Here is a 27,405-nt window from a genome sequence, read left to right as displayed (position 1 = left end):
AATGATGAATGTTATAAGTAAAATATTTGGGATTTAAAACAACATAATGCAATGCAATTATGATTTCAAATAGTATCTGGTGACTTTAGGTTGATTGGGACACTTTTTCCCAGTCATTTCAATGGCAAATATTTTCTGAATCATTTGTAAACGATCAAATACACAAACTACTCAAATATAATTTCGAGCTTCAGTCAGAAACACGTGAAATGCATGGCTATTGTCTGCTATATTGGTATCAAATATACTAAAATATGTATTATACCAGTCTGTTATATTATATCAAATATATTAAAAACATTGATTCAAATTAAGATACAATTTATACAAAACGAAATTCAGTTTAAAGAAAGCAATTAACTTTCTAAAAAACAAACAAAAAACAAAAACATAGGGTATAATATTTAAACATCAATATGAAGCAAAATTCGTTTTAAAAACAATAATTCTATAATTCGTTGATTAAAATTAAGATACAATTTATACGAAACGAAATTCACTGTAAAAAAGGCAATTAATACTCAAATATAATTTCCATCTTAAGTTAATTTATGAGACGCCTGCAATGTCGCGCTAAGGCTATTGTCTGTTATATTGACTTCTTATAAAATAAGAAGCAACTATATTAAAAACATTGATTAAAATTAAAATACAATTTATACAAAACGAAAACAGGCCAAATAAATCTTGTCTAAAAGCAAGACTTTTTGCGTTTAATATTCACAGATGCTAACTGAGCCTTTTAAACTTAGCCTACCTTAAATTAATTAAAAATCTTGATTTGGTCTCTACACTGCGTTCTGGTAACTCTGCTAAACTATAATTACTAAAACTGAAACGAAATATATAAAAACTAAATAGAAATGTGTTTACAAAATAAAAACTAAATTAAAACTAGCAAAACAATTTATAAAACTAACTAAAACTAAACTGAAATTTAAAGCAAAATTGAAAACGATAATAAAATAAAAACTAATTTAAAAATGCAAAACTATAATAACCTTGGCATGGATTGCCTGTATTTGAATCTGAATGAGTGCGCGGTCCGTGGGCGTGGCCGCATTAGAGATAATGAGTCCGTAATGAGTTGACTGACTTTCACACAGATTACATAAACACAGAATATTTGTTTTCGTTTTGATTTACATGATTTAAAACCTGACATTTCAACATTTCTTTAGACATATGTCTCATGTTTGTCTGTCAAGTATTCACTAAGCTAGAGGTCATTTTCTGAAGAGAATCAGATTAGACATCATTGAGAGAGAGTCTGAAGATTGCGAATCATGTTTGTTTCCCTTATTTTGTAAAAAGCACAACAATTTGTTTTTATTGTGACCGTACAAAAAATAGAAACTTAACAGAATATAATGATGTATAACACTTGCATGAATGATAAAAAACGACAGAGTTATTTGAGTCTCTTTGGCACTGATAAGAAAAAAAGAGAGCCGATCGCGCCGGCGCGACTGCCGACTCGAGGGGGGTTAAGTTGTTGCCCTGGAACCAATTCTTATCTTATCTATTTCAGTTAAAATCCACAGTTATCAAAACACATGCTAAAAGTAAGATATTACAGTACTTGTCATTGCTTATAGAGTCAATGTAGTGTTTATCTTCATATATCTACTCTTCAGCTCAATGGTAACCAATTTCAAAATTTACTCTACTTTTTCAGTCCTATGCAGAGCATGCTAAATAATTGGCTTATGGATTTTCATGAATTATTAATTTTCAGAATATCCACTACCCAATTTATAAAGTTATCTAGATCATTTCATTAAGTTACTACAACTCAATTAAAACAAACATTCTATAATTCATGTAATGATCAACATTGTCAACTAAACTCAAAAAAGAATGTTTGAAACTTAAACGGTTTAATTAAATCACTAAATTAGAATTTTTTTACTTGCAACCATGCATTTAAGTTGTGATAAGTTGTGATAAGTTGTGATCCCCTGAATTACTTTTTAGAGCATGTTTCACCGGCCACTTTATTAGGTACACTTATTCAACTGCTTGTTAACGCAATTATCTAATCAGCTTATTACATGGCAGCAACTCTTTGCATTTAGGCACGTAGACATGGTCAAGAAGATGTGCTGAAGTTCAAACTGAGCATGATAATAGGGAAGAAAGGTGATATAAGTGGCTTTGAACGTGGCATGGATGTTGGTGCCAGACGGGCTGGTCTGAGTATTTCAGAAACTGCTGATCTACTGGGATTTTCACACATCTCTAGGGTTTACAGAGAATGGTCAGGAAAAAAAGAAAATATCCAGTGAGCACCAGTTCTGTGGGCGAAAATGCCATTAAGCTGGTCAGAGGAGAATGTCCAGGTTCAAGCTGATAGAAAGGCAACAGTAACTCAAACAACCTCTCGTTACAACCAAGATCTCTGAACTGACAACATGTTGCCCCTTGAAGCAGATGGGCAACAGCAGCAGAAGGAAGAGCACACCGGGTGCCACTTCTGTCTGCTAAGAACAGGAAATTCACACAACTTCATGAATTCATTATTCTAAAGTTTTCTCTTCTCCAAATCGCTAAACACGGTCAACACAACTTGCTGCGCAGTCTTCTGTATCTTCATCCAGACGCATGTATCTGATTGAAAAGATCAGATTACATGTAGTACACACAAAATATTGGAGTCAGAAAAATATTTGATTTGGGCCAGTTTTGCCTGCAGTCTGAGCTAACATTTATCACCAATGTCTGTGACGTTCTGATGTATAGCATCATCAAAACATTTATTCTTTCACAAATATGCAATAATCTGACATTCTCTAAAGATTTCCACCACCAGGAATTAGTTTCATTAGTTTTATCTGAACATCTGTGGATCTGTAATTGATTCCTTATAGTTTTTATGATGGAAATCTTCCCCTGTGGACAGTCATCTGAAAGGTCAGAATAGCTAAATACTGAAGTCAAGGAAAAATGGGTTTTGGATCTGAAACGCAAGACAATGAGAGGGTTTTAGGGAAGAATAAGACAGGGAGAGGATGGATAAACTCAACACCTTGGCATGAGCACACATTCCTGCGGTATGTCCCGGAAAAGGTGGTCTTGCACGATGAGTTCACACCCTTTGGCACAGGGACAAAAGAACTCCAGAGACTGTATTCGGTTACATACTGTGAGTCATTTTTCCACTGTCATGCTGTCATTCACTGTCCCCGTCTCACAGGAATCTGCTGTCTTAAATATAGCTTAAAGGACGGTTTATCCAAAAATGTCATCGTTTACTCGCCCTCATGTCATTCCAAACCATGTCAAAATTGTGGGAACTTGCCTGTTAATCTTCCATTGTAAGTGATAAATGTAATAAAACTGTCTCTGTGTAGGCCCTGCTGTCTTCTGAGCCTAAATCATCCAGCTGTGGACTGTTGAAGATGACCATGAGATCTCTGACGGCATTGGCCATGCCATCTAATGAAGGAGCTACTGAAAACAGCACTGTGCCACAGGTGGACACACACACACACACACACACACACACACACACACACACACACACACACACACACACACACACACACACACACACACACACACACACACACACACACACACACACACACACACACACACACACACACACACACACACACACACACTTAATCTCTGAAGAAACTGAATAGGATCAGGTATGTTTAATGGGTCTTTTTTATTGAATTGATTGTTTTTATGCACATACAGGTCCATGCTCTGAACATCCTGAGGGCTTTGTATCGAGATACGCGTCTGGGGGAGAACATTGTGCCATTTGTGTCAGAGGGCATGCAAGCTGCTATCCTAGGTTTCACTTCTCCTGTGTGGGCTGTGAGTATATAATTATAATCCCTTTTCTGATTTGCATACTCATTTTATGTCAGTGATGTACCATGTTTTTTGGACGTTAATACAATGCTTTTTGAAGTGTTATGTAAATAATGTGGTTTGCGCATAAGGTAATAATTCAGTACCACATATGTATGTTATACCCCTATCTATATCTACAGTGATAACTAGCCAAAATGTAGCATACTCCCTCTGAACCAGTTGGTAAAACCGTAAAAAGAGCCTGAGTTGTCATCTGTTTGCAAATGCCACTTGGTTCAATATTTTGTATCTAATGTAATGAAATTCAAACATTTCTAAGTTTGACTTTAAGCATCCAGATGTACATACATACACATGCATTGCACACACTAAATATATTTCACTTTTTTTTCATTTTATGAGAAGGGCAGCTTAAAGGTGCAGTGTGTGCAGTTTGTCCGTTTAGGGCCACTGTAGAAACATGGCGGCACAAAATGGCGACTTCACTGTAGGGGACCCGCGGTGTATGTAAATTGAAATGGCTCATTCTAAGGCAGGGGTGGGCAATTCCAGTTCAAGGGCCACTGTCCTGCAGAATTTAGCTCCAACCCTGATAAAATTCACCTGTCTGTAGCCTTCTAGTAATCCTGAAGACATTGATTAGATGGTTCAGGTGTGTTTGATTAGGGTTGGAGCTAAACTCTGCAGGACAGTGGCCCTCGAGGACTGGAATTGCCCACCCCTGTTCTAAGGTAATAAAAAAAAAAACGGTTCATTTTGTAAGGTCTTTATACGCCACTGAAAACATAGTTATGTAAATTATATTGCATTTCTGTCAATAGATCCTCATAAATTTTACACACTGCACCTTTAAGGTATGTCATTCTCTTTCCATTGTCTCTTGTCTCTTCTGCCTTTCTCACACTCATTTGTTCACTGTTCCTCACGTATACCACCCTGTCAGACCATAGCTGTTGCTGAGACACTGACAGGTTAATAATTAAAGTAAATGAGAACACAGGGGACAGGGGCAGTACGTGCGGTCACACGCACACACACACACAGCTGTGCGGTGGTCCTGGCTGGTTGCCCTGGATTGCTTGCTTTGATCACCTCCACATGGGCAACACGGCTCCTACAGGTCATGATGGCGACAACTCCAGGTCACATTCCTGTGCTCTCCTCCCTCATACCTGTCTATCTGCCTTTACAACTTTCATACATCTCTCCTCACTTCATTTTCTTATCAGTTCATTCCTTTCGAGACCTTTTTTCCCCTCCCACTTATTCCAGATACTCTCAGGATGTCGAAAGATCTGCTACTGTTGCTGTTTTCTCTCTTAAAGGCAGTGCTCAAGCCAGCAGGCTTTACTGTGTAGAGTACAGTAAGCCTAATCCGTCCCACAATGCAGCAGTCAGACAGAGAGAACACACACAGTTTTCTTGTAGTCTGTGAGGAATGTTTCTTAAGCTGACATAAAAATGTGATCAAAGTTATGAGTTGGTAACACTTCAAACTTGAATTTTGGTGTGTCCAGCATTACTTTGGCCACATAAGATTGTGATTTGAAGGCCATTTAGTGTTCTTGGAACTCAAGATGTCATCAGACCCTGCAAATCGGGCTTCTTATGTTAAGTTGCTTGCTCCTATGACTGCGTGACATGGGCTTTGTTTCTCTTGTACACCCTTGAGCTGCAAGACCAATTTTTGCATTGTAATCGTCTCGAGGGCCATCATCATGTGCTCTGACTCACTGCTCTCTCATGTGTTCATAATGTTTGCCCCCTGAGGTCAATTTAAATGGATAGTTAACTCAAAAATGAAAATTCTGTCATTATTTGCTCACCCTCATGTTGTTCCAAAACTGTGTGCATTTCTCTCCTCTGTGGAACACCAGAAGATAATTGAAGAACTTCAATGTTTGGAAACCAAACAACATTGGAAGTCAATGAGCACAAAATGTGTTTGGTTTTCATTGTATGATCACAAAACAACAACACAAAATTTTTTCAAAATAATTTATTGTGTGTGCCACAGAAAATAATAAAAATAAAGTCTTACAGATTTGGAACAACATAAGGGTGTGTAATTTTTCATAATTTCATATTTTTGGGTGAACTGACCATTTACTTTGAAAGTGTTTTTGCATCAGAAACTGATTTTAAAAAAAGTTGTGGAAAAAGTGGAAAATACAAAATTTTGACAAGCAAAAACATGTGACCACACATTAAAAATTATAATTCACTGTAAATGATAAGAGAGTTTTCATTTTTGGTATCACTTTAAGCCTCTTATGTAAAACACTTACATAAAATATGAAACGATAAGAAAAAAAGGCTGTTTTTGCTGAAAAAAGGCCCCCATTTAATGATGAAAGACATTAGACTATATATAATTGTGGCAGATGAATAAATCATTGCATAGACCTTAGAAAAACTGGCTGTAGATGTCAATGAGCACCACATTTTATCCAAAGCGACTTACAACTTGGGGGTACAATAAGCGATTGGTCATGAAGAGTCGAGTGAGCACAACAAGTGCCTGAAATACTTAAGCCGCGTTTCCACCGAAATTACCCGGAACTATTTGTACCAGGAACTTTTTTCCCAGGAACTTTTTCTCCCCCAGACCTGCTACAATCTGCGTTTCCACCGCGGTCTAAAGTACCGGGGAGATTAGGCAAATTAGTCCGGTGACGTGGGAATGCGCGCGACTGCTTCTCCCAGTTACCGACGGACAGTAATCACTTTTGCGCGATACTGTCTGCAACAACAAGTGTAGGTGATGCAAGCAGCGCTGCTTTTGCTGATTATGTATACACATTACCAACACTGCTTATTTAAACGTGCACGTTCACCTGGTTTGACCATTTTAATGCAAAATGGGATGATGGGCAATCCAAAATCTGAATGTGTTGTAATGGCTCAATTCCAAAACAAAACATTTTCTATAAAAGGATAATGAGGTCAGTCAGTCATGACAGATGTGTGAAAAGTTAATTGAATGAAAACAATAGACTGAATTAAGCAGTTGAAAGATTAGGTACTAGACTGCAAGTATTTTATTTTTTATCACAATAACATCTCTTAACATTCACAAAAAAAAAATCACATGACTAGTATTACAATATGCTTAATTAAATGCATAATTTTAGAGACTTCTTCCTCAAATTTGAAATGAAGCAGGACCACACTTATGGCTTCACTTAAGTTGTGGTTATAAGTTATTATACTACATTCACATAGTTATACATTTAAAAATATAATATTTGGGTTTTCTAGATATGTTTATGTGCATATTCAGAAAGACTTGCGAGCAGCAGCCCTTTTATTTGCTTCCTACACTATATGAATACAATTAGAATGTGGTTATATAGTTAGAATGTGGAAATTAAAGACACAGTGACATTTTACACATTTTACTTTATTTTAGACAGATTAGTTCTTACAAAATTAAAATAAAAGTGTGCAAAGACAAATAAATTACTAGAACAATAAAATGAAAATATAAAATGTGAAAACAACAATATAAATTGCACAGAAACACATGGAAATTAATACACAAGGCAACCATGAAACAATATAAACCATCAATTAATTATTTAAAGTGTTTTCACTACAAATAATGAACAATTGTTTGCCCAGCTTGAACAATGCCCAGTGTGCAATTTTTATCATGGGCAATTTAAGTTTACAATTAAAAACAACAAAACTATTAAGGATTACACATCAGTTTTTAAATATATACACATTTTTGTCAGCTTTATAACGTACTGGTGACCGCGGGGAAAATACGCTGGTCTCCGTTGCCTGCGATTCATCAGGGCCACTCGTTACGTCTGGAAAAGCACGTTGAAAAAAGTTACTGCAACGTGTTTAAACACTGCAACGAGTTTAATAGAGGATACCAAGATGATATATTTACCTTCAACCCATTCGGATTCCTGGATGGTTTCCAACAACGCACTAGCCGAGTCTTTCGTTACCGCTGCCCTAGAAAAGGACGGTCTGTGTCCCAGCAACGCGTCCAGGCGGTCATACCACTTGTTGATACGCCGGTCGGAACCGCTCCGGTTGTTATGATCCTTTAATTTCTTGTAATCTTGTCTTAATTTCTTCAACTTCTCTCTGCACTGTTTTCCAGTGTGACTGGAACCGAGTCGATATCTTCAGGTATACCTTTTCATTACGGGTCGCCGTTTCCAGTTCCCGCTGGATGTCCTCCGCTCCGCATATATGCTCAATAAAGCCTGAACCTCGTTGTCGGTCCATCGGTCGAATTTTTTGTTGAACTCCATTGTTGCAAAAAAAATATTTACTGAACGCAAAACCCACGGAACCCACCTCGCAAAAGACTTGTAAATATGGCGGTGGAAAAAAAAAATAGCTGCGAGAGCTCAACCAATCAGCATGTTCAGCGCCCAAGTCCCACCCCCGAAAGTTCGCGAACTTTTGAAAAGTCCCACCTCGCAAGCAGGGCCGTTTGGAGGGGGAAATATTTACCCGGAACTTCATTTAGACCCTGGTTCCTGCTGTCGAAACGCACCGAGTTCCCCCCCAAAGCTCCTGGTTCCGGGGTAAAGTTCCTGCGGTGGAAACGCGGCTTTAGTCTGTGTACATTTCTCAGTGTAGCACAGGCTAGAGTAGGGAGGGAAAGAGGATTTATTTTTTATTTTTAAGAGGTTAAATGTTCATGGAAGAGATGAGTTTTTAGTTGACTTTTGAATGTTGTCAACGAATCAGCGTTTCGGATGGCGGTGGGAAGATCGTTCCACCAGCTGGTAACGTTGAATGAAAATGTTCTGGAAAGGGATTTTTTGCCTCTCTGTGATGGTACTACAAGCCTTCGCTCCTTGGCTGAACGAAGGCTTCTGGTGGGGGTGTGGAGTCGTAGAATTGAGTCAAAGTATGCAGGAGCTGAGGCGTGGTGGCTCTGTAGGCAAGCGTCAGCGCCTTAAACTTGATGCTAGCAGCGAGTGGTAGCCAGTGCAGAGAGATGAAGAGTGGTGTGACGTGGGTCCTTTTGGGCTCGTTGAAGACCAGACGTGCCGCTGCATTCTGGATCATTCGAAGTGTTTGGATCGCACAAGAGGGGAGTCCAGCCAACAGCGCATTGCAGTAGTCAAGTCTAGAAATAACCAGGGCCTGGACCAGAAGCTGTGTTGCGTGTTCTGTTGGGAACGGTCTGATCTTCCTGATGTTGTAGAGCGCAAACCTGCACGAGCGAGCTGTCTTAGCAATGTGTTCTCTGAAGGACAACTGGTCATCAAATGTAACTACAAGATTTCTGACTGACTTTGAAGGGGAAATCAGGGATGTACCTAACTGAATGGTGAAGTCATGTTGCATAGTGGGACTGGCGGGGAAGATGAGGAACTCAGTCTTTGCCAGGTTCAGCTGTAGGTCATTTTTACTCATCCATGCGGAGATGTCAGCCAGACAGCTGGAGATTCGTGCAGCTACTGTGGGGTCGTCTGGTTGGAATGAAAGGTAGAGCTGAGTGTCATCAGCATAGCAGTGATATGAGAAGCCATGTGCCTGTATGATGGGACCTAATGAAGTAGTGTAAATGGAAAAAAAGGAGAGGTCCAAGCACTGAGCCCTGAGGAACCCCCGTGGTCAGTTGATGCTCTTGGGATTCCTCTCCTCTCCAGGCAACCTTGAAGGACCTACCTGTGAGATAAGATTCAAACCAATGGAGCGGAGTCCCTGTGATGCCCAGTGATGAGAGGGTGGACAGAAGAATTTGATGATTGACCGTTTCAAAGGCAGCAGATAGATCAAGGAGGACGAGGACTGATGATTTGGACTCAGCTTTAGCTATCCGCAGGGCTTCAGTGACCGACAGTAGTGCAGTCTGTGTGGAGTGGCCCCTTTTGAAACCGGATTGGTTAATGTCCAGCTGATTATTCTGTGAGAGGAAGGATGAAACCTGGTTGAAAACAACTCGTTCAAGACATTGATGATGTGTGTGAGTGCTGGTAGGAGTGTAAGAGAGATGGCTTGAAGGAGGTGTGAGGGAATGGGATAGAGAGGACAGGTGGTATGATGGCTGGAGAGGAGAAGTTTAGATACTTCGGCCTCAGTGAGTGTAGAAAATGAGGAGAGAGTATGTTCGGTTGTGGATGTGGCTGATCTAAAATCCACAGTGCGCGGGGGTGAGAACTGATTGCTGATAGTTGTTGTTTTGTTTGTGAAGAATTGTGCAAAGTCATCTGGAGATGGGGAGGTGGTGGAGGAGGACAGAGCAGAGAGTTGAATGTTCTGAAAAGTGTGCGGGAGTTTGAGGTGCTGCTGATTTTGTTTTGGAAATAAGAAGATTTAGCTGCATGTACTTCATCTAAGAAGGATGAGAGCAAAGACTGATAGTTAGCTAGATCAGATGGGTGGTTCGATTTATGCCATTTCCTCTCTGCTGCCCTGAGTATTGTCCGGTGTTCACGAATAACATCAGATAACCAAGGGTTAGAGGGACTAGCTCATGCTGGCCCAAAAGAAAGAGGGCAGATATTGTCTAGACATGAAGTTAAAGTGGAGCATAAAGTGTCAGTTGCAGTGTTAACATCCATAGAAGAGAATTGTGTGGATGAGGGAAGAGAGGATGACAGAGCAGAGGAGAGATGAGAAGGAGAGAGTGAGCGCAGGTTTCGCCTGAAAGTAACTGGTGGAGGAACTGGTGGTGCGTGAGTAGTAAGTTGAAGATTAAATGTGATGAAAAAATGATCTGAGATGTGTAGAGGTTTGACCAAAATGCTGTCAGTAGAGCAGCTACCAGATTTGTGGGTATGTGACGTGATGAGGCGTTTGAGGTCAAATGAAGCTAGGAGGGTGTGGAAATCTGAAGCATAAGATTTGTCAGGTGAATGTTGAAGTCGCCGAGTACTATGAGTGGGCAGCCATCTTCTGGAAATGAGGACAGCAGAACATCTAGTTCATGGACAAAGGTGGTCAGTGGACCTGGGGGGCGGTAAATGACTACAATATGTATTTTAGTGGGAGTTGTAAGGGTTATAGCATGATATTCAAATGTGTTGTTATTGCAAAGAGCTGTGTGAGATGAGTATTTCCAATTGTTAGAAATGAGAAGACCCGTGCCCCCACCCCTCCCAGTCTGGCGAGGGGTGTGGGAGAAAGAGAAGTTATTAGAGAGAGCAGCAGTTGTTGCTGAGTCTTCTGGACGGACCCAGGTCTCAGTCAAGGCCAGGATTTTGAGAGCGGATTGAGTGGCAAAGGCTGGAATGAAGTCAGCTTTATTGACAGCTGACTGACAATTCCATAGCCCCACAGAAAAAGAAAGAGATGGAGGGGCATTAGAGGAGGAGGGAACAGGACGTAGATTAGCTGTGTTACGGTGCCATCTACGAGTTGTGTCAATATCACACTCTTGATGTTTTAGAGTGACACCCCTTTACTGCTGTGTACTTTTTTTCAGCATCGTGGCCGATTTGTAGATTGTACACACAAATATTCAGAGAATTTTTGTGTTATCGCCGATTTCCCATTCATTTCCTATGGTCGGTCATTTATGACCGAATACAATGAACGCTACTTTTTTTTTTTTTTTACGACCAATTAGCATGCTTGAATCATGACCGCAATTTTTTTGTGTCTTTTACATACCTAATGCTAGAAAAGTCATCAAGTTTCATATCATTCTGATGAAGCAGTGATTTTTTAAATTTCAAAACAGAAAATTTTCTGACCGAAGAGCACCAGAGGGTTAAGATTTCAACCCCCAAATTATTAGTCAAAGGTCAAATGATAAATATACACAAAAGGAAGGTTTGCTCTGACATCAGTTTCTCCATCCTGTCCTCTTTCTAGGTGAGGAACTCCTCAACTCTCTTGTTCAGCACTCTGATTACACGGATATTCGGCGTGAAGAAAGGAAAAGATGAACACTCCAAAAAGAACAGGTGTGACTTCAGTTGTTTTATTCATCACTCACTACACTGTAAAAAATCAGAAGTTGAGAATATTCTAAACTTTTAAGCAACCAGTTTAGTTTTTTTTGTTTACTCAACTTGTGGAAAAATTAGCGCCAATGTGACAATTAAATTTGGTCTGTGCTTTCAGCAAACATAATAAAATAAGTTCCATGATTCATAATTTATGCTTGTGGATCCAGGTTCAATAAGCTATCATTAGCTATTTTTCCATCCAAAGTTGCTAATGTAATTTATGCGCAAAAATGTAATATCGCATAAAACATTTGCGAATAAAGCACCGTTTCCATCCAGTGAGTCGAAGAGAACATATTCGTCACTTCCTGATAAACTACAGCTAAAAAATCACTAAGAAACATAGAAGAAGCCACCATATATAATAATTTTCGTATATAATAAATTATTTGCGTCTCTCAGAGAATCTCGTGCGTCTCACTAAACTTGCTTTCAGAGGCAGATGCTGCTGTTTGGGAACGCAGTCATGTAAGACAGGAGGGAAATATACCGAGCATCTTTGACAGCAGACTTCTGAATGCCCAAAACAGCATTTCAGATGTTTTGCAAACAAGATTTTCCCGCTGGTTAGTACAGTTATGCTGTTACATTGCGAAAGTCACATTATTTTTTTTATGCGCATCAAGGAATTTATTCGATAATGCATTTACATCGTAGTTTATGCGCATGTTTTCATATCGGATAGAAAATGTATCCGACTCAAACAATCGCATATGTTTTTTAATTTTTGAATTCCACCAGTTTGAATATTTTTGTATTTATTTTTTATATTAAGGTTAAAACGTTCTTATTTTTGGTAGACCTTTCCACTGAACAATTAAAAGTTTGCTCAACTTGTGCATCAGTTAGTTGCACAAACTCAGAAGGTCATAGTTGCTTCTCAAGTGTGTAGAACTTTTCATCCTAATGGTGACTTGAAACAAAACACATTTTTTTACATAATACATATTTGCATGTGCTCACAAGTCCCCATGCTTTGACCAAAACACAAATGATTGAAGTTCAAAGGATTATGGGTGATCAGTGATCAAATTAAACATGCTTGACTTTGTCAAAGTCAGTTGTCAGTTGTCCAGGTCTTGCTGTTTGATATTTTAAGTTGCTCATACTAAATGACCTAAAAGTTGACTTAATTTAATATTTTTTGTATTGTCAACTTTTTTGTCTACGTAAATTAGTTGTCAACCTTTAAAATAGTTTGTCTGCCAAAATGTAAGATGGATTTTTTTACAGTGTGCCTGTCTTGTCATCCAGTACCTTCTCTGTCCCTACAAAAAAGCTTCAGTTTATGCTTTGTAACTAGTATTAATTTTGTCACCTATTTTTAATTAAGTTTTAGTCTTATTCTTGTGCCAAATGTCCTTGTTAGTTTTAGTCATATTTAGTCATTCACATATCTTTTTTTGTTAGTCAAGTTTTAGTCGACTAAAAGTCTCATCATATTAGTCTAGTTTTAGTCAAAAGACATCTCAAGGTATCTGTCAAGTTTAGTCGACTAAAAGTCTCGTAATTTGTAATTTGAGTCAAAAGAAAACTCAATATATCTTAGTCAAGTTTTAGTTAAAACATTTTAGTCTTTTTTTTATTATTTCTGATAACCATTTCAGTCAAGTAGTGTTTCACACATCTCAAATATTGTTTGTGTCATAATTACCTGACAAATACACTTGATTTAAGATACACATTCACAAATGATTAACTTTTTCTAGAGCCTAGGATCAAAACTGTAGGTGGATATATTTTATATGACAAACTAAATTACGAACTTAATACAAATTATACATGGTTTTTGCACACATCATCATTTTTGATGATATTTGGATTATTACATGTAATTGTTAAACTTGACTTCCTTACATATAAATGTGCTTTTATGCCTAATTACATTAATTTTTATTATGGTGTGAATACCCATACACGCATGTGGCAAAGTTACATAAAATATATATAACCTGCATAATGTATGTGCCACAACACTATAGCTAACTGGTTTATTTACAGCGTAGATGCCTAAAATCAGCATTAGCTTATGAGGCTTCTTAATTTTAAGTTAACTTACCTGAAGGTGTGGGTGGTTAGCCTTTAGATGTCGCTTAAGGTTGGTGGTGTTTTTCCCCAATATATTTTGTCCGCAGTGCTTCCCGTCAGTTATAATGACACATTCTGACTTTTTGTCAATATCATTGTACGTAAAATGCGAATAAATATTGAGCCTCTTCCTTCTACCTAGCATGTGGTCGTCGCTCGCTACTGTCTATGGGTGTTGTGTTCTTGCTCCATGTAGTTTCGTGTTGCAGCCATAAGCTGGCAGCAACAGGAGTATGAGACCTGTACTTAAGCAACAGCGCAAACTCATTCCGAATATTTTGAAGGTATAACCGCTGCATATGTAATTCTCATGATGAAAAAGAGAGACGATTGTAGATGAAAATGAAGAGAGATTTTATCTTAGTTTTTATTTTATGCAAAACATTTTAGTCTCGTCTTTTTTCATCAACAATAATACATGTTAATTTAGTCTTAGTCAGTGTTTTTGGACATTGGTGCAGTCTTGTCATCGTCTCGTCTTAGTCATGGAAAAAAAAGGTTGTTGAGGAACATATTTAGTCTTGTCTCATCTGACGAAGTTAACACTATTTGTAACTCATTGTACTAATATGATTTGACCCATTTCTGAATGAGAAACAATGTAAAAAGGTCTTTGTTTTATCCTTACAAAGTGGCTGTAATGTTGCAGAATGGAGCCAGGTGGTTATAGAGGAAAGGTTGAGAAGAGAGATTTGTGACATCAACCGAAAAGGAAAGGCGTTTCAGATGAAAAACCCTGTTATTACAATGTAATAAAATATTTTTAAGACTTTGGATGCAAGGGGTCCATTGGAATACATTGTTTCGATTTAAGGCTTGTCACAGCGTTCACTTCCTGTGAATAGATCTTGTTAGTGAGAAACTGTGTGACCCTGCTCTGTCAGGGGTTGTTCACTAGGGGTCACTGAAGTTCTATGCTTTTTCACCTTTGAATCCTCCATTCCAGTCATTAATCTTAGTCATATGTTGGCCTAGAGTGCATGGACACCTTCCAGCACCTTAAATGTTCTAGATGTTCCTCCTAACTCCCTGTTGGCTTTTGTTTGTTTGTGTTCTGCCTCTATCCTCATCCCACGTTCATCCACCCTTGCAAAGACTTACTATTTTGCTCACAGTTTCAACTCTTCCCTTTTGCTGATAACCTCAAACTCTTGACAGGCATTTGAGTTGACGCACAGGGGTTAACGCACTTCAACGTGTGTTTATCTTTTCCGCAGTAGAGGGAATGCTAACAACATCTTGCCTCAACATGCACAAATGTTGACACACTTCTGGCACACATTCACACTCTCTAGATTGCTGCCGGGTTAACCGTGACCTCTGATCCTTGGCCACCACAGGACGGGGCGGGTGGGCCGTGATGGGACCTCCTGCTGCGGAGACTGCTCTGCGTCGGCTCCCTAATCTCATCCAAACCAGTGGAGCGTGAGCAGTTGCAAGAATGTCCTGATGCATTCTGGGATTGAACGCAGAGAGGTCACGGATGGAGTGAGGAATGACTAAACAGGAGTGGCACTGACCTCGCTGAAGAACAATAATGGCTCACTCATGAGATCATGGTTTGTTATGATTAATCGGTGTGCTGATTGGACTTAATTGGAAAATCGAGCAGGCCATAATGACACAACTCGGTGCATTGGAATACCTCACACTTCAAAGAGCCCATGTGGTCCCTGGTCAGCTGACCGTGGCATTTCACTCCATGATTACCAAAGGATTTTCTAAAGAGAGGCTGAATCTTAAGAGGTCACGGAAACTCAGCCGAGCTTTGTAATAATCATATTGAAATAACGCTGACTCTTCGATCTGGCTCCGGCGCTCTAATCACCCATAGTCAGGATCATTTACTTTCAGGATAATAGCTCAATGTGTTAGTCTTTAGATTTATGTGTTTTTATGGCAGACATCTTGATCTTGCGGGTCACTCAACTGTTGCTTAATGTTATTTTGTTTAATTTCTCTTCCTGTGTGCAAGTGTTTTTTGTGAGTCTAGGGATTTGTGCACTGACAAAAACTTAATAAACATTTTGACAGGCTATTCACTGTTATGACTTTTCGGGGAATTTTTATTTACAACCTGTGTGTGTACTTTATAGGCTGTGTTCACATAGCATAGTATCATACTAATAATATTTCTGTAGTGTGGAGTATGTATACTGTGCACCATAGGCAAGTTATCTGTGTTATACCAGAAGACACTGCATTTTCCAAAATGCAAGGTGTGTCCCATCTCGCATACTTCTGAACTATTCTGCACTATTTTGTAGTATTATTAGTGCTTTCTTTAAAAGAAAAAGAAACAAAAAATGCTTAAAACGGCACTTGTTCTATTTAAAAGGAACTACTTTTCTAAATGTCATATACTGGATGGCAGAGAGCATTGTTAAAGAGATAGTTCACCCAAAAATGAAATTTACTCACCCTCAAACCATCTTAGGTGTATATGATATTCTTCGTTCAGACGAATACAATTGGAGTTATATTAAAATATGTCCTGGCTCTTCCAAGCATTGTAATGGCAGTGAATGGCTGGCCAAAATTGAAAGACCAAAAAAGTGTATCCATCCATTATAAAACTAGTCCACATGGCTCTGGGGGTTACAAAGAAAGTGTAATCTGCCAGTTATACTTTTTCCGCAAGTCGAATACGGAAGGTGGCCTGCCGGAAGCTAGATATTTTACTTTCTAACGTGTTAAATATGGATATTTTTCTTACAAAAACCCATCGTTTCGCTTCAGAAGGCCTTTATCAACCCCCCCCCCCCCCCCCCCCCAAAAAAAAAAAAGGTTTATACAACAAAGACAATGTGTGCAATACTGCATCTCATAAAGCAATGCCTTGGACTTGACTTTCCGTGTAATATCAGACATAATTTTTTACATCTGTATTGGCTCACCTTTTGGCATTTTGATCAAAGAATAACATTAAGTGAAACTGGACAAAATTGGCCATAACTTGTCGGCACTTACTGAAACCTGCATGATGTTTTTTACATAACATATTAAACAACACAACATAATGAAGTCATGCTACATTATTTTCACTGCTGTTTGAGATTATTAGCATTGCTTAAACTGTTCAGGTTCACATGCATTTCTTAAATTGTACTGCACAGTAAGTAAAAACTCATTTCATTTTGAAAATAGACATAGGGAGGTAAAAAAGGATGCCTGTGACCTTAATCGTGTATAAATAAAATTATACATGAAATTAGACTCCTAAATAGCCAAATCATAAAGAGTTGAACAGTCTTTCATTTGTTTATCAAATCAAACTTTTAGTAGCACACATTAATATAAGTGGTGTTTGTGTATTTTTCTTGGATTTATTTGCTTTTCAAGCATATGTTTGACATTAGCTTTTATGTTTTGTGTAAATATAAAATAAAATAAAATAAAAATACTTGAATTGTTCTGGTTCTTGCCATTATAACAATGGTTTTAGTCAAAACAAAGCACACAGAGTAATGTTTCTGTTGGTCTATTTGGACTAGATCAAAGGAGTCAAATCACAGTTTAAAAAAATGGATGATACACATCTTAGTTAAACATTGAAATGAAACAAAACGAAAGTCTTCAAACCATTATATAAAAAACCTGTTTTGATAAGTAGTGGCATGCAAGTTTATAAACTAGACCAACAAAAGTTGGTCCGTAATTTTGTTTGGACTCTTTAAACATTTACATCTGTCATAGTAACTTGTTCCAGTACTGTCACTAAACAAATAAAACAACATAATATTTTGTTTATTTGTATTTGCTCGGGTCTCATCAGATTATGATCAGAGATGTTTGCTTGTTCCTTAGACCTTCATTGGCTGACCTGTCAGCTAGTACATAATAGAGAAATGTTTCCTGTTTGTATGATGTTCTGAATGTACTTTACATTACATAAACAAATTAGCTGAAGAAATACTGTATTGTAGTGTTGTGTGTGTGTGTGGTGTGTGTGGGGGGGGGGTGGCGTTTGTGGTTATTATGGACCTATGCAACACACTAAAAGTGCATTACGCATAATCTACTAACTTATATCAGTTAACATACATTTGTGAATTTAAGTAATGACAAATGAAGAGCAGTTAAAGATGGTTTAAGCTTTACAGACTGCATTTATGGATAACTTGGAGGTGTTTTGTCATACTAATCCATACTGAAAAAAATGCAAGGTTGTGTTGACTTAACTGTAACCACATTTGCCCACATCAGAGCTCATTAGTGTGTGTGTCGCTAGCATGCAGCATGTAGCATGTGGCCGTGTGACAGACGTAGATGACCCACCTTGTTACCATGACAGCGCCCTGGCCTAAGTTCAGACCAGACCATGTGCATTAGTGGTTGAAACAGGATGTGGTGTGTTTGTGTGTGTGGATTTTGCATAGCCGAAGTTACAACATGTGTGTTTGAAAAATTGGCTCTTGAGCTAAAGTTAGCCCTGTATGGTCTGTTTCAGTTAAACATGAATAAGAGGAAGAAGAAAAAAACGTTTTATTGCAAGGCCTATCCTAAACACAGAGGCTTAGCTAAATAAAGATACGTTTATGTGTGTCACACACATACACTTTCGCTGTCTGTCTTGCCCTCTTTTAACACATACGCATTTGTCTCAAGTGAGATTCCCAGGGTTTATTCCAGCCACACTGCTTTCTAAGGAATAAACAAACCGGGACTGTGAGCCGTGTGTCCCTGCAGCGCTCCCTCAGAGGCTGAGCTAATGAGAGCTTTATAGAGCTGTAAAGAGCTCAGACTTTAGGAAGTGGTTTACAAACCAGAGCTTTAAAGGTTGCAGCCTCCTTCTCCTCTCCATGTCACTTAGACTCTGTCCCAAAAATCCATATTGCTGCCTACATGGGTAGCACAGTGTTTACACCAAGGTTATTCCAAAAGGAAATACCCACCGTTGACAGATTTGCATTTATCCATAGCAGAAGAAAGGATCCCCATAATGCATTATGAAGATGTTATGATTTTCTTCTATACACCCCATAACATGCATATGTAAATGGAGGCATTTTTTTAAAGGGTTCGTTAACCCAAAAATTAAAATTTTGTCATTAATTATTCACCCTCATGTTATTCCAAACCCATAAGACCTTCGTTCATCTTTGGAGCACAAATTCATATTTTTGATGAAAACCGAGAGCTTTCTGACCCCATATAGACAGCAACACAACGACCACTTTCAAGGCCCAGAAAGGTAGTAAAGACATTGTTAAAATAGTCCATTTGACTCCAGTGGTTCAACCTTAAATGTTATAAAGCGAAGAGAATACTTTTTGTGCGCAAAAAACAAACCAAAATAACGACTTTATTGAACAATCTCTTCTCTTCTGCAGTAGAACTCTGAAGCCCTGCACTGTGAATTGAAATTAAGTGTTTATTTATACAAATATTTTTTTTAACTTTTTTTTTTAAAATGTAGAAACTTAACTAACTTTATATGCTAATATAAAGATCTGAAAATACATTTCATGATCCTTTTAACCATTTAGTTCAGTCAAATTAAGTTTTTGTATTGTTCATACATATTGTTGAATGAGCAATCCACACAGATTATCAGATCAAATACCAGATCACTACTGCGTCTTCTCTCTCTCTTTCAAAATATGCACATGGCTTCACATTACCACATCGTCTGTATAAGCGAGCTTCATGCGGCGATACAAGTGTGTGACTTTAATATAGACACTGCTCTCGGGGGCTCCGTGAAGACCTCTAGTCGGTATTCGAACGTATGGTTGAGAAGGAAAACGCATGTGTATCAGTATATTTGATCCGTGCAATGCATTACCTCTTAAAATGACAGCTGGCTGTCATTAATGTTAATCAAAGAACTAACAATAGTGAGAGAAATTCATCTGTAGTTAATTTATACAATGAAACTAAATGTAGTACATACTATACGGTACCAACATGATTGCTGCTGCTGCTTCTGTGCCTTGAAGTCACTTTCAAATCCACGTTGGGATCCATTGGGAAATCTGCAATGGGAAATCTTTTGCCCTCATGCAAAATTCCCAATTTCGTGGATTCCTATGGAAAACACTGTATTTTGCCTGTGAAATTCAAAGAACATCAGTAAATGTGACAGAATTTAAAGTTTCTTGCTCATGCGGCTCCAGTGAGCTCAACTCCTTATGCAAGCTATGCGCACAAGATCTAACAGCTCGATGTTTACGTTGTTTGTGGCATTAAACATTTATTAAAGGTCTGATGCTGAATTATTTACACTGTTAAATAGTTGGATTCTCATGCTAAACATTAAAAAAACTAGTTGGATGTATGGCAGAGTATTTCTGTGCTAAATGCACTCATTCAGGATTCAAATAAGTTTCGGAACTTTTTTTTTTTTTGTATGACTACATAAAGGGCGGAATTGCTTGTATGGGCACCTCTCCCGGATGAGCGCGTGCGCACATCAACCAGAGCGAGAGCAAGAGCGCATCCATCAATGAGCTTCGTTCGGTTACGGTAGCCGTCGGCAGCGCTGTCATTTTGTTTTTAGACCACAAAATCAACAATGTCATTAAAGAATTGTGTTTCTGGTTGTGAAGGAAAGATAACCTTGTTCAGCTTCCCAAATAAGCCAGCGTTAAAAGGTTAGTTCACCCAAAAATGAAAATTAGTCCAAGGATTTACTCACCCTCAAGCCATCCTGGTTTATATGACATTCTTCTTTCAGATGAACACAGAGTTATATAAAAAAATGTCTTGGCTCTTCCAAGCTTTATAATGACAGTGAATGTTGCTTTGTTTTTGAAGTCCATAAAAGTGCATCTATCCATCATAGAAATGTTCCATACGGCTCCAAGGGGTTAATAAAGGCCTTCTGAGCCGACTCGATGCATTTGTATAAGAAAAATATCCATATTTAAAACTTTATAAAGTAAATTATCTAGCTTCTGGCCAATCGCCTTCGGTATTCAACTCGCATCTCGCAGTTCAAAATGCTTACGCTACATAAGCATAAGCATTTTGAACTGCAAGAGGCACTGCAAGAGGATATTTTTCTTACACAAACGCATCGATTCACTTCAGAAGGCCTTTATTAACCCCCCAGAGCCGTGTGGAGAAGTTCTATGATGGATAGATGCACTTTAATGGAATTCAAAAATGAAGCAACATTCACTGCCATTATAAAGCTTGGAAGAGCCAAGACATTTGTTTTATATAACTGTGTTCGTCTGAAAGAAGAATGTCATATACACCTAGGATGGCTTAAGGGTGAGTAAATCATGGGCTAATTTTAATTTTTGGGTGAACTAACCCTTTAAGGGAACAGTGGATGTTTGTTTTTCTGGTTCTGCAAATGTGTTTGTTTGTTCCCTGTAACGAGTAGAAACCGCAGGCGGTGAGTGAAATTGGCGCGCAAGTGCATGTAATGTAAACAACACGAACGTATAGTGAACCGAAAGTTATCCAGGGATAATGGCATGATATATTTAGTGTTTGTGCTCGTGTCTCTTTTGCTCCGCCCACTGCACGCCTGCACGATCTCCGCTGTTTTTGGAAAAAAACGGTACATTTGCTTACATTTGCTTTTCAATTATTAGACAGAACTATTAAATGGACAGAGAAAGGGGGCTCTGGTGCATTTGTGCTGTCAAATTAAAAGTTTTGCTTGCGACACTTCCTTACCTCTTACCAGTTGTAGTCTAATTAATTTCATTTAAATTTGAATTTCTCATCTGATTGTGTAATCCTACACAGGGCTTGACATTAACACCGGCCAGCCCGCCAAATGCGGGTTGATTTCAGCTGTGGCGGGTAAGGCAACCACTAGCCACTTTGGCGGGTTGAATATAATTTCAGCCTACAGCCAAATGAAATGCCAAGACCGTCGTATCACAAATAACTTGCAGTTAGTGAAGGCAAGTAGGCGGAATCTCGCTGAATGACACACAACAGAAGCGCGCTCTCGCGTGCACTCTCTCTCTCGCACGCGCGGTCAGTTCTCCTTGCGCCTGAATAGTCAAATACTCGCGCACACAGATGTCAAAACGTCCATCGTTGTGGAGTAGCTTAAGTGTACGTAAACAGGTGGGTAATAACTGCATATGTGTCAGACTATTACATCCATGCATTCAGCAGCCCAATTAAATACCTGTCTGTCATTTAATGTTAATCAAACAACTACAGATGTTAAATAAACCTACTGTATCTGAATTTTTTTTTGTTTTTGTAATTTGCTAATTTGCTTATTTGTTCTTTTATATAGCCCAACAAAAATAACTCCTATCTTATTACATTTCTCTTATTAGCCTATGCTCATATTGCCCACCCCTTGCCCACCTGCACATACCAGCTGATATACAATGTAGTCTTGATTTGGGTGATCACTTTACTTTGAAAGTTTGAAAGGGTTTTAAATCTTCTAAATCAAGTAAAATTACTCAAAATCAAGTAATTTAAGCATGCCAAAAGTCAACTTTAATCAGCAAAATTGTGGCCAGTGAAAATACTGAGTTGCTAGTAACTTTGGAAGACCACTAGCCACAGTGGCTGGTGAGGTAAAAAGTAAATGTCAAGCCCTGATCCTACATATACTGTCACTTTAATATCTATCTCTTCTCTTAACAGGATGACCGGCCGAGAGTTTTTCACTCGTTTTCCTGCCCTCTATCCTTTCCTTCTTAGTCAGCTACAGGAAGCTGCAGCCTCTGTGAACAGGTGAGAATGTCCCAACAAAAGGCCCCCTATATCATCACAGGACCCTGCAATGTGTGTGCCATTTGTGTCGGATGTTGTTAAAGAGTTGAATGATCCCAGCATTCGCTAAATGGACGCAGTTCTTCTCACCCTTCTTTAATTTCTCTGAGGCCCTTATTTAAGATTGTTTAAGTGCCTCATCAAGCCTCTTTAGACCTATTAAGCATTCTTGACCACACTGATGGACAGATTCCTAGCTGAGATGTCTCCGATAAGTAAACCGCATGTGGGAGTATCAGCCATGTTGGATCCAGGCCGCACTCTGCACTGTGAGAACATGTTAGTCTCTTATCTCCCTCATTTAATTTCTCCACAGACTGATGAGCTGCTCTTCCAAATAGCACTCACATTGTGCAAGAGGCCCTTGAGTCAATATTATCTTAATATGTATCGAATTATTTTAATGCGTTTTCAGTCTGGCGTTCTATCCTTTTAGCTAAGAGTGGTCTGACTCTTTCCCACGGCCTAGTCTTTGCGTCCCGCTTGCCAAGCCAGTCAGACTCCGCAACGTTTGTGTTTTATACCGCCAATAAATCATTTTGCATATAAATAAGGGTAGAGAGAAGTGCTAAGAGGTTTAAAAATCATCAGCGTCCTTGCGCCACCCACCTTTACCAAATATGAAAGGGATCATCATGGGATATCTAGGGGGGAGTATGTCATTTAATGTGATTGAGAAGTTTTTCCTATTGAAGTTCAATCCAGAACGTTTCTTTTATCTGGAAAGCAGGCTGTGGGATCGCTGGAATACTGTTCATCGACCTCCTTGCCGTTTGTAATCCGGTTTGTGATATGAAGATTTCATGAGTCCATGGACAAAATAATGATGAATGATTTGTCTCAGCTTGAGGGGTTTATAACTATTTTAAATGTTTAACATGGGAAATGAGTGCTGAGAGGGTTCAATTGGACATGCACCAGATATGAAATGAGATGAAAAGGCCGGGGCAAGTGGAGCCAAGACTGAACTCCAACTAGCTCGCTTTGCTAATCTCACATTTTCTTCCAGTCTTATCACCTCTTCACCCTGGATGCACTTTTTTGCTCATTTTAGCTTTTTTTTCCATTCCTCTGATTTATTGTATTTCATTGGTTCTTTCTCACACTCCCCTTTCAGCTTTTTCATGAATGTGGATGAATTTAACACTTCCATCTCCCTGGACTTGGTGATGATCTCAAGTTATTGGCTGTCCCACATTGTACTTGACTGAAATCAGACTCTAAACGCATTACCCAGGCCTTGATTAGCAAAATAGCATTTCCTGCACTCTGGCCCAGGGTCTACAGGCTCCTGGGACCCCTTGGTTGTGAGCTTGGCCATGTTTGATGTAATAATGACAAGCGTATCCACAGCTGGCAGCTGTGCCGTGGAAAGCTCACGGCCTATAGAGAACAGAACAGATTTTGGCCCTTTCAGAGTAATAAAGATATGAGTAATTTATATTTGCGTGTTTTTCTGTCTGTTTTTTCGTGTTTGCTCTGGCATAAGTCTTGAGTTTCCACTGGGCTGTCAGAGAAGCACATTACATGTGCAGAAATGTAGTAAAAGAGAAAGGAAATTAAGGGTTTGTAATGGTGGTCATGTGTACATGTGTTCATCTTGTCATTGTAAATGTGTTAGTAGCTGTATGTGTGTGGGGGCTGGTTACTAATTCTGAACCCCTCAGCTGATACTACCTCGATCATATCCCTGTCGACATTAGTAAGTTCAGTTAGTTAGTAGTTGTGTTAGTTAAAGAAGCATTGCATTGACACATCAGAGGTCATTGTACTATAAAATATCCTTATGTTTCAGAACTCAAAACTTCCTTTTATTAAAAAACTGCTTTTATTGAAACCAAGCTCAGAAAACTACTCTTTTAATTTTTCACTTTATCAAAAAGGATGGACTATGAATAGCCTATAATAATGACAGTGTGACAAACAATGGTGCATGCAATCATAATTCACCCTTCGCCGCAAGTTTGATTGACAGGCGATCTGACATCAAAAGTAACTAGCTCTGTCCTGTCTGTTGGCGTGTTGTCAGTGTCCTCTTTGCTCAGCAATGTATTTTCTCTACGTGAGAACATGTGTGGTGTAAGAGCACCATGGCTTGTCGGACATAGCAACAGTAACTAAAGGAGGCGGGTCTTTGTGAACGGTCAATTCCGTTTGCACAAAACACTATTAAAGTCATCCTTTGTCGACCATAACTGTGGTAAGTACTTAAACCTTATTTGCCACAACCAAGAGTTGTAAAGCATATATAATATGCATAAATGTTTCATATTGTTGGCAAATATTTCAACTATGTAACGAGATATTTTTCAACATTTGAAAGTTTTCAAAACAATTCCACACATGAAATGGAGGGGACGTTGAAAATCATTTTAATATGCAAAACTGTTACCCAATCATAGCAGTGAATGTTTACTTCCAAGTCTTGAATACAGCACGCCCATCAAAACGGAGTGTTCAAGAGAGAGGGTCAAAAACAGGTTGGAATATAGCGTATTACTTCTAATCTAGGTTTTTTTTATGTAAAAATCTTGATAACATTATAAGTGTTCCTCAGAGAACAATGCGCATGCGCTCATCCGGGAAAAGTGCCCATACAAGAAATTCCCCCCTTTATTATACAGGCATTATACAGGGCCATACTCAGAAAAAAGAAAAGGTTCTGAAATTTATTTCAATCTTGAATCCGAGTGTATTTGGCACAGAAATACTCTCATACGTCCAACTCATTTTTTTTATTTATTTTGGCCATGTTTAGCATGAGAACTCTTTAACAGTGTAAATAAGTCCGGATGCATACAATTCATCAGTCCTTCCAGAAAAATGCGTCTTTTTTTGTGATTGTTGCAGGCAAAAATCCTTGATTATGCGGCACGTGTTCTTAAAAATTGCGATGGAAAATGCGGGATATTTATGCAATTTTATGCGATAAAATTGCGGGAACTTGCAAAAACTGCGGTTTGATGAAAAAGAGAAAAAAAGCACTACATCACAGAAAGTGCTGGGAATATTTAAGTTTTCATCTTGTTTTATTGAAGATCTTAATAAGCACATGGCTCAAATTTACAAAACATTAAGTCAAACAAGTTATGTAGCTTTACAAGGAATATACTACAACTTCTTTAAAAAATGAAGTGCTTTTTTGAGTGCTTCCAATGCACAAAGTGCAATCTCTTAGGGTTAGTTCACCCAAAAATGAAAATTCTGTCATTAATGACTTCCCCCTCATGTCGTTGGAAAACCTGTAAGACCTCCGTTCATCTTCGGAACACAAATTAAGATATTTTAGTTGAAATCCGATGGCTCAGAAAGGCCTCCATTGGCACAATGCACTTTACACTCTCAAGACCCATAAAGTACTAAAGACGTTGTTACAAAGTCCATCTCACTACAGTGGTTCTACAATAACTTTATGAAACGACGAAAATAGTTTTTGTGCTAAAACCTAAATAACGACTTATATAGTGATGACCGATTTCAAAAAACAGCATCATGAAGCTTCGAAGCATTATGAATCAGCGAGTCGATTCATGATTCGGATCGCATGTCAAACTACTGAAATACGTGACTTTGGCCATCCAAACCGCTGAATCGACTCACTGATTCATAACGCTTCGAAGCTTCATGATGCTGTTTTTTGAAATCGGTCAACACACCGGGAAACTGCTTTGAGCTGTCTTTTGCTGTTTTATTTTTGTTGGCAAATGGGAATTTGCGTGCTTCATCATGGTTTCACCGATATCTATGGTTTCACCACAGGGTTTGCAGCTTTTCGATGACGTTCACGTCGGGTAATTACGTCACTTCAAAACGTTCACATGGCAATAGGGGGAAATGGCGGCTCTTGTGTGACGTAAACAAACATTTTTCAACTTTCTGCTAATATATATGACTTTTTTTGCAACGAAAATGCGGAGATTATGAAATCATGCTAGCCCCGCATATTTTGCACGCGGAAATAGGCAATTTACACGGTGAAAGTGCGGTGTATTTGAAAAAATGCGGCCCCCACATAAATATGCGGACTTTGGCTGATTATGCATTAAATCATGCAATCGCATAATCGCGTTTTTCTGGAGGGACTGATTCATAGTTTTCATTCGCCGAGCCTTCGAGGGCAAAACCGCCATAGAACTACAGCACAAGCCTGTCAAATTTCCATCTTAAAACAAAAATGATCCATATACAGCACCTGCTGCACTATTTCAATCACTGAAAACAGCGGGACGTTTTTAAAACGCTTAACGTGAAAAACACTATAGGATGAGTTGCACCAATAAGGATTAAATTAAGAAAAGTTTAAAGGATTTGTTGATATGGGTTTTATTTTAAATCGAGTTGTTGCATCACTTCATTTTAAACACAGATTAATTACACAGTAAAACCGTTATAGAGCTGATCAAGCAGCAGACGGAGGGTGAACTGACGACAGGCTAAAGAATCCTTAGTGCAACCCACCCTTAAAGTGTCGTAATGTACCAAAATAGTGATATTAAAAGATCAAATTTAGTTTACACCATTTTGATGATGCATACTATATACAGGCGAGTAGATGAGGCAAGAATATGAACGCAACGCGTTTTCTTTATAATGGGTTTCGATGGGGAAAACACCTAACGAGAAACCTTGTGTTGCACTAATATTCTGTGTTCATCTGCTTTCCTGTACAAAGTATGCAACATCAATAAGGTGTACATTGAATTTGGTATTTTAATATCACTGTCTTACCGCATTAATACTGACTACAATCCTGGTAAAAATGACTAGTGGGCAATGGAGGAAAGCCTTGTTTTGCCCTCCAGGTGGGCGTTCCTATAAGCGTGTGACTACACGTAAAAAC

At 38.6% G+C, this 27,405-nt stretch overlaps 1 protein-coding gene across 1 annotated transcript in view; it reads left to right on the top strand.

Moving 5' to 3' along the window:
- thada (THADA armadillo repeat containing) overlaps positions 1-27,405 on the top strand; it is a 157,560-nt gene that overhangs the window by 48,150 nt on the left and 82,005 nt on the right. The window contains 4 exon segments of the mRNA XM_079842969.1: positions 3,354-3,476; positions 3,709-3,831; positions 11,635-11,726; positions 22,437-22,526. Coding sequence (XP_079699095.1) covers positions 3,354-3,476; positions 3,709-3,831; positions 11,635-11,726; positions 22,437-22,526 — 428 coding nt within the window.

The sequence above is a fragment of the Gobio gobio genome (assembly GCF_949357685.1).
Source record: "Gobio gobio genome assembly, chromosome: 18".
Lineage (NCBI taxonomy): Eukaryota > Metazoa > Chordata > Actinopteri > Cypriniformes > Gobionidae > Gobio > Gobio gobio.
The sequence above is the reverse complement of the archived record's forward strand: the minus strand, read 5'-3'. Positions and strand labels throughout refer to the sequence as shown.